This window comes from Trypanosoma equiperdum (assembly GCF_001457755.1).
Source record: "Trypanosoma equiperdum strain OVI genome assembly, contig: ctg_1329, whole genome shotgun sequence".
Lineage (NCBI taxonomy): Eukaryota > Euglenozoa > Kinetoplastea > Trypanosomatida > Trypanosomatidae > Trypanosoma > Trypanosoma equiperdum.
In genome coordinates, this window is record NW_027123315.1 from 35,219 (window position 1) to 42,973 (window position 7,755).

At 48.2% G+C, this 7,755-nt stretch overlaps 4 protein-coding genes across 4 annotated transcripts; all 4 read left to right on the forward strand.

The window, feature by feature from the left end:
* Positions 1 to 253: 253 nt before the first annotated feature.
* On the forward strand, positions 254 to 1,228 carry TEOVI_000571900 (coatomer subunit epsilon; the record flags this gene model as incomplete). Its single annotated transcript, XM_067221150.1, has 1 exon — positions 254 to 1,228. One exon carries the CDS (start codon positions 254 to 256, stop codon positions 1,226 to 1,228), a length of 975 nt encoding a protein of 324 aa, XP_067077251.1.
* A 532-nt stretch (positions 1,229 to 1,760) lies between these two features.
* TEOVI_000572000 (DNA polymerase alpha/epsilon subunit B, putative) lies at positions 1,761 to 3,707 on the forward strand (the record flags this gene model as incomplete). The annotated part of the gene is made up of 1 exon (XM_067221151.1): positions 1,761 to 3,707. The coding sequence occupies one exon, from the start codon at positions 1,761 to 1,763 to the stop codon at positions 3,705 to 3,707; it is 1,947 nt and encodes a 648-aa protein (XP_067077252.1).
* A 912-nt stretch (positions 3,708 to 4,619) lies between these two features.
* Positions 4,620 to 5,735, forward strand: TEOVI_000572100 (Paraflagellar Rod Proteome Component 9, putative; the record flags this gene model as incomplete). Its single annotated transcript, XM_067221152.1, has 1 exon — positions 4,620 to 5,735. The coding sequence occupies one exon, from the start codon at positions 4,620 to 4,622 to the stop codon at positions 5,733 to 5,735; it is 1,116 nt and encodes a 371-aa protein (XP_067077253.1).
* Positions 5,736 to 6,852: 1,117 nt separating this feature from the next.
* Positions 6,853 to 7,737, forward strand: TEOVI_000572200 (NAD+ synthase, putative; the record flags this gene model as incomplete). The annotated part of the gene is made up of 1 exon (XM_067221153.1): positions 6,853 to 7,737. One exon carries the CDS (start codon positions 6,853 to 6,855, stop codon positions 7,735 to 7,737), a length of 885 nt encoding a protein of 294 aa, XP_067077254.1.
* Between the last annotated feature and the right edge of the window lie 18 nt (positions 7,738 to 7,755).

The window sequence follows — 7,755 nt, forward strand, 5'->3', positions numbered from 1 at the left end:
TCTATGTGCGTGGTGCCGCCATCGTACCACATGTGGTTCCGTTTCGGCACTAGGTAGCAGTGTGGATGGACACTAGCGTGTATGTCTTCTCGTTTGCTTGATATTTGAGTTTCATCTTTTTTTTCTGCATGTCGTGTACTGATTTGGATTTTATCTGGAGTTGAACCCCCTTTACTGTTGCCAACATCTCTTTTCCTATTTCCCTCTTGAATGAGTGGTTACCGTGTGTACGTTTAGAATTGCACCGCAGCTCATGGCGGATCCATTTTACGATGCACGCAATGCTCTCGCCCTCGGAAATTATCATCAGGCCGTAGCTGAAGCGAGCGGAACGAAAACAGATGCCCGCAAGGCCGAAGATATTGCTGCGTTTCACGCTGAGAAAGAAGTATTGCTTGCACTCGCTCAGACGGGATTAGGTCAAGGTGATGCTGTGGTTGCACAACTCAAGGCTGCAACGTGCCCAATATTGGTGGCGGTACGTGAGTGGGCAGTATTCTGCTCCGCTATGAAAAATCTATCAGGAGATATTCAATCCGATCCAGTCATTTGCATGCAGCTGAAGAAACTAACTGAAGCCGCTGAAGTGATTGATCCTGCGCGGACACAAATTGCTGTGCTTGCCGCCGCTGCTCTCCTCGCTGTAGGTGACAATGCAGGCGCTCTTAAGTTGTCGAAGGAGTGGTTGAACGACCAGAGACATTCACGGGAAAACAGTTTGTTAAGGTTACATATGGAACTACGCGTAATCGTTGTGGAGGCGTTGCTGAGGATGGGACGCACAGAGATGGCGCGGAGCGAAGTAAAGGCCATGGAGCAAGCGGATGAGGAATCTATGCTAACGGTGTTGTGCTCTGGTATAACGAACCTTTACGAGGGTATCAAAACAAAAGAAGCTTATCAAACGGCCCTGCGACGATTCAAGGAACTCACGATGTCATGCGGTCAGAGTGTTCTCGCAAGCAATCTCACAGCGCTTGCACAGATACAGCTAGGGGAATATACCGAAGCGGAGCGTACCCTTCTTGATGTATTGGCCATGAAGTCTGGTGACTCGGACACAACAGCTAACTTGGCGGTGATTTCAGCTCACTCTGGAAAGGGATTAGACTCTACGGGTCTCTATACACGACAGGCGGTTGCGACATCGGGACCGTGGAGTCGTTCATTCAGCGCCGCAAGTGCGGCATTAGACGCGGCTATTGAAGAATTTACGGCATCTGCATAGGGGCGAAAGTAACAAAAAAATTTTACTTTCTTTGTTGTTGTTAGTTTTCTTGGTTATGAGGGAAAGATAACATCTAAAAGAAAAACAGGAGGGGGGAGTGTTATTTCCTAATTCCGGTAAAACCTCAACATCAAAACACTAAAAAAAGAAAGAGAAAGTCACGTTTACTGTTCACCTTTGCCAAAAAAAATATTCCTTGCGGAAAGTCACAAGCATTCATGTGCATTTTGCAACACTTCTGGTTCTCAGTTTTTTTCGCACATATTGTTCCACTTTGACTTCCTTTCTCCTCCTCAATTTGTAACCCTAACCCATTCTTTTAAGACATTCCCAACTGTGTTAAAGTGCCGCTAATATCTCTACAGCAGGTTTAGGTTTCACCGCTGGCAAGTGGCAGGGAGTTGTCCCCCTTTACTGAGCGTGTGAAAAGAGTGAACTTCGAGAAAACAGGCGTTTAAGGTCGCTGTAGCGACAAGTGGGAAGTAAAATAAAAAACATTTCGGTTCACACTGTCAATCATTTTCTACAGATAATGCAACAATCAACGCGATGGAAGGCTGCTGCTAACCTTGATTTGTTGCTAGGTATTCACCACCCGGCTGCTCGCATTGTCAGGGACTATACCGCCGGGTCGCAAATCAACGACGGGGGTGTTGTGGATGCACGGAACAGCGTTAATTTTAGGGACACAATGTATTGTAACCGTCAGGACTATGGTAGCAACACCACGCGTCGTCGTTTAGCAGGTTACTATCGCTACATGCTCTCAAAAATTAACCTGTGGGAGGCGGATGGTGGGGGAGTGATATTGAAAGGTGAAGAAGAAAATCCTACCGACATTAAACAAGAGGAAAGGGACGACGTTCCTTCGTTGCAGAAGCCGAACGAAGGGTCGTTGTATCGCGCCCGAGGTATTCTGACGCAACTCTGCAGCCCCTTAGCAACTGAGGAAGAACTTCTTCTCCCATGGGAGTTTTTCCCCATAGTGAATGTTGATGATGATGACACGTACGCTGCTCCGATCCGGGCCATGACAAAAGATGTCGCTCCTACTGGCGGTTTCCTTCGAATAGAGAATGAGGATGATGACGATGGCGGTGCAACCGGAGGCGCAACTGATGCAAGTGGCGGGGAAGGCGCATCATATCACAGGAACAACCCTCACTCCGTGTCGAGGTTATCTCTTTACACACGTTTAACGCCGCAGTTCACGGGCCTTTATTCGGGTATGGTTGTCGGTATTGTTGGTGAGCCGTTTAAGCGCAGTTCGTCGGGGGCGCTAACTGCAGTGCTTGTTCGTCGATTTATTCTTCCCTCACGTCCCCAGTTCCCATGGGGAATCGAAAGGCCTATACCCACGGCGTTGTCACACTTCGCGATCCCTACGCGCATACATTTCTGTAGTGGGCCGTTCCCTCGGCGCGAGACGGGCCACATATTAAGCAGTGTAACTCTCAACGCTCTTCACCGAGGCGCTGATCTCCTCATCATTGGTGGGCCTCTTGTAAGGGAATTCGAGGAGTACGAGAAGGACTCACTGAAGTTGCTGCAACTTACGTTCGACGAGCTACTTTCTTCGTACATGGATACCATAGAAGAGACTATGGAGAAGTACTATGCTTCCAGCAAAAACCCACGCACTCGGGATCGAATGAAGGTGGTTCTGGTGCCACACAGAGATGACGTTACGCAAATCCCGGCTATCCCTATCACAATGTACAGCTTGGAGAGTACCGATAGCATTTGGGTGCGTTCGAACCCATGCCGCATCGCTGTAAACGGCATTCACATTGGCGTGTGCAACGACGATGTTGTCGGTGACATGCGAGAGAAGATGGTAGAGCGATGGCCCACGGAGTCGGGAAGCCTCCGTCGCGTTGTGGAAGCTCTCGTCCAAAGTCGTTTGTATGCCCCACTTTATGAATTTCCAGCGGTGAAGCATGATCTACAACATATTGGGGCACTTCGTTTGGACTTTCTTCCGCCTAACCCAGAAGGACGTTTACCCAAGGAGGACATCAGCACATCTGCTCTAACTTGGGATGCAGTTCGACTACTTAGTGCAGCGAGTGTCTTGAATACTTTGGATAGTGATGGCGATACGAAGCAAGAGGCTAAGCGAGTGAAACAGGAGGAGGATGACCAGTTGGTGTACCCTACTAACTTTAGTAAATGCGGGGAGGAGGATTCTACCGTTGAGTGGATGCCCCATTTGTTGTTCCTTCCCTCAACACGGCCGCGTTTTGCCTTCGTAACGCATCAGCATAATGAGGAAGCCCTTGATGATCCAGCAGCCGCATCTGGTGTTATGGTCGTGAACCAGGAAGTGTGGTGCCGACGAACGACGCCGCGATTTGAGCTACGTGTGGCCGAGGTTACGGTTGAAGATAGCGAGCGTGTTGTGTGTCGTGGTGCGTCTGAGGTGAATGGAGTGGTATGTGGCGTCATTCATTTTACTAATATCGCCGCCGCTGCGTGAGAAAGGTCATTTATTTTCCTTCCTATTCAACCAAGTTTTCACACTGATTTGAGTGTTGGGGAAATGATCGTGTGTTTGGAAAAAAACCCTTCAAATTTTTACATAAATCCAAATAGATATAAGCATAGAGAACGCAACTTGCAGTGACATGCACCTGTGCTGCTTGCCTTAAAGCTCTCCGGGCTCATCTTAACAACTGCGCGGAAGGTTATAAATTTGTTGTTTATTCTGAGCAGTACACACTTCATTAATGTAGCAATCGGTACACTCACTTTTTCCCCCCGATTTCTTTACTCGTATAATTAGTAAGCTTCGTAGGTTGAGTGTGCGGCGTATTTCAATGATAGAAATGATGGTTGTAAATGACCGATGTATTGGTAGGGAGTTTTAAAAAGTGTCAAACTTCTTGTAATTGCCATCCGTTGCCGTAAAGTTTCGTTTACTGGTTGTGGTGTGTTGGTGGCAGTCAGAAGAAGTGAGATGTAAATTTGTTTTTGTATTTGATATATCTGTAACTTATAGCTGATCTTACTTTGTCGTAGGCACTTCTATGTCGGATCTTTCGTTGTCCTGTGGTATTGCTACGCTTCGTTAATGTTATCTATTTATTTTGTGTATGTGCTACAAAATGATTCGTCTCCTTTTCATTTTTTCTCCAACACCCCACTGACCTTCGCATTGTCACACCTTCCGCAGTGGCACTTGGCGAAAAGGTTTAACTCAACGCAGCGTATCATATCAAACTAGAATACTGGGATCTCGGAAGAGTTGTGAGGGAGAAGTCAAAGAGGGCGAAAACGAAAGTTGTAAAGGTAATAGTGAAACAAGTGAGATTATCAAAAGGGAACTAGGAAAAATTTTCTGGAGCAGCTGCAACGTGGTCAAAGAAAAGCAAAGCATCTCGGTATCACCATGTCTGCTGACCCCACATCTACTGCTCTTGCTCAGCTCTATGTGGATGAGGACAAGACACACAAATCGTTAGTTCCCGATGATGTGGTTATCCGCGACTACTTAAGCTGTATCAATGATGATACGTGGGTGCGACACGCAGAGCTCGTGAACATGTCCGACCTGAAGGAAACGGAGTCGGAAGAAGTGGTGAAGGAGGAGGTGCTCCGTGCGTACATTGAGGAGCGCCGTAGATCCAACACTGAGCGTCGGGACCTTGTCATGGAGGGAATTCAATGGCAAGAGAGGTTTATGGAGGAGTACAAGCGGGATCAGCGCACGCGGGACATGTCAGAGGCGGCAAGTTACAAACAAGGTCTGATAAGCAGCTTCCGAACGAAGAGAGGGACAGAAGGAGCCAAGGGCACTGGTGCGGACGAAGTGAAGGCTATCGGTTATACTGGCGTCAGTGGTTCTCGAAGCGCTGCTCCTCCAGTGGGTGCAACATGTGATATAACGCCGTCAATCTACTCTACTAAACCAATTCAAGAGGCCCTCAAGAGCCCCAAGAAAGAGGAGGATCCATACCCAGTTGAGCAACCCGCGGAGCAGGCCCCAGAACCAGCTGATAAACCTGAGGAGGAAACCGAGCAACCTGCGGAGGAAGCTTCACAACCGGCTGAGGTGCCTGCAGAGGAACCACAGCAAACTGAGGAACTCGCGGAGGAAACATCGTACCCGGTGGAGCAACCTGCTGAGGAAGTTTCGCAACCAGCTGAGGAGCCGGCTGAGCAACCTGCTGAGGAGGTTTCGCAACCAGTTGAGGAGCCGGCTGAGCAACCCGTGGAGGAAGCTACCGAACAGCCCGTTGAGGAACCTCTGGAAGAAGCTTCACAACCGGCTGAGGTGCCTGCAGAGGAACCACAGCAAACTGAGGAACTCGCGGAGGAAACATCGTACCCGGTGGAGCAACCTGCTGAGGAAGTTTCGCAACCAGTTGAGGAACCGGCTGAGCAACCTGCTGAGGAAGCTACCGAACAGCCCGTTGAGGAACCACAGGAGGAGGTTGCACAAGATGCTCCAGAGGAGGCGGCGGGTGATGCTCCTGCTGAAGAAAATGCGGAGGCTCAGGAGTAGCCATGGTTGTCGGGTTACATCCCCTCGTGAAAGAAATTTCCCTCGCGGAGGGACGATGTCTTCTTTTTTTTTTCACACAGCTCGAGTAATATCATGCGTGTGGGAGACAACAGCAAACAGTGTGCACTAACCGCGGCCCCCCGTCTTACGCCAGTCGGCGGGTGGCCACGTGAAACAGACGCCTTTTATTTTGTTTACCGCTACTGGCATGCCGTTAACACGACGTTTGTCGTTGGCCATTAGTCCCGCTGAGGCGATTTTTTTCTGTTTGCAATTCCCAAAGGGAGGGTGTAGAGATCAATAATTGTGTTGGGCAAATAGTAGAGGGAAAGTTGTTTGCCTGTGTGTGTGATGTATGTAGGCGTGCAGCGAAGAAAGGAAGTCAACATTGTTGTTAAGTGGACTGCAGGGGGCACTCATTTCCCCTTTCGTGTTTCTGTTGCTCCACTTTACTTCCCCCTTCGCTGGTCTTCATTGATTATTACTCTGGCTGTTATGTTTATTTGTTGCTGAGGGTAGAAAATGTAAACCACTATCAATGTATTTATACACTGACAAGAGTTGGGCAGGTTCGCTTGTATACGTGCGAGCGGAGAAGAGGTTAAGAAGGTGATACTGCGGTAGAAAGGAAGAAGTGAGAAGCGTTACGTTTACAACTGGGCACACACACAAATACACACATGGGTAAATATATTCGTGAACGTTCATTGGTGGTGTTCTCGTCTTGGGTACCCGGCACTGAGTTCATATAGTAGATGTATTACATGGGGCCTTGTGTTTGGTTCTTATCACGCGATTTTTCTTCTTTTCCCCCTGTTTATTGTTACTTTGTTCCTTCTTCCTGCTCTCAGTACTAATCCCTGTTCTCCACTACCTCAGGACTGTTTTGTCATCATTTCATTTGCTCGTGGTAACATGTTTCCCTCTTTTTCGAACCATTTATTCCGATTTTGGTCTCACTAGAGCGTTTTAAAGATAATTATTATATCAAGTGAGTAATTCGCAGTTAACTCTGTGCAACAGCATATAGCATCTCCATCGGAGATTCAGTAGCACAAGCAAAACCAACAAATAACTGTTAAACGAAGAGAGGTGTGAAGTATCATATCGCCACGCAATGCCGAAGGAGCCCATTCTTCATGCTGAGTTACGTGAGTGGTTGGAGGAATACCGAAGGCATCGCGCATTCAACCCTATTGCATGGATTGAAGAAAAATGCACCAAACTGAACGAATACATGCGGAACAATAAGCTACGAGGTTGTGTAACAAATGTTTCTGGTGGTGTGGATTCTGCCGTTGTGTTGTCGCTGTGCTCGCGAGCCCAGCGCATGGAAGGTAGTCCGATCGTGAGAAATGTTGGCATCTGCCAACCGATATGCAGTAGCGCGTGGGCACTTGAACGTGGTCGTGAGAACATTCGTGCTGCCGGTGCGGAGGAGGTTGTAGTGGACCAAACCGATATTCATAGGCAGTTGTCGCTGAGTGTTGAAGCCGCTGTTGGCATTGACGGCAAGGACTTTGCGAGGGGACAGTTGCGCAGCTACATGCGTGCCCCTGTCGGGTATTATGTAGCTCAACTATGTAGCCAGAGTGGAACACCGACCATTGTAATGGGCACAGGCAACATGGACGAGGATGGCTACCTTGGTTACTTTTGCAAGGCGGGTGATGGTGTTGTGGATGTGCAACTCATATCAGACCTGCACAAAAGTGAAGTCTTTAAGGTCGCGCGTGAGCTTGGTGTACCAGAAAATACTCTCCAAGCCGCTCCCTCGGCTGATTTGTGGGATGGACAAACCGATGAGGAAGAGCTCGGCTTTCCATACGATTTTGTGGAGCTTTACACAGGATACTTTTTAAAGCTCAACAACGGAGAAAAGGAGATGAAGAAGAAGTCACTGTCCGCTGAAGCTCGTCACCAGTTTGAGGCATATATGAAAAGTTGTGAAGAAACCCACTGCCGCAACGCCCATAAGTTAAACGGTATTGTGAACCTGTAGGATAAACTTAAAAAAAAA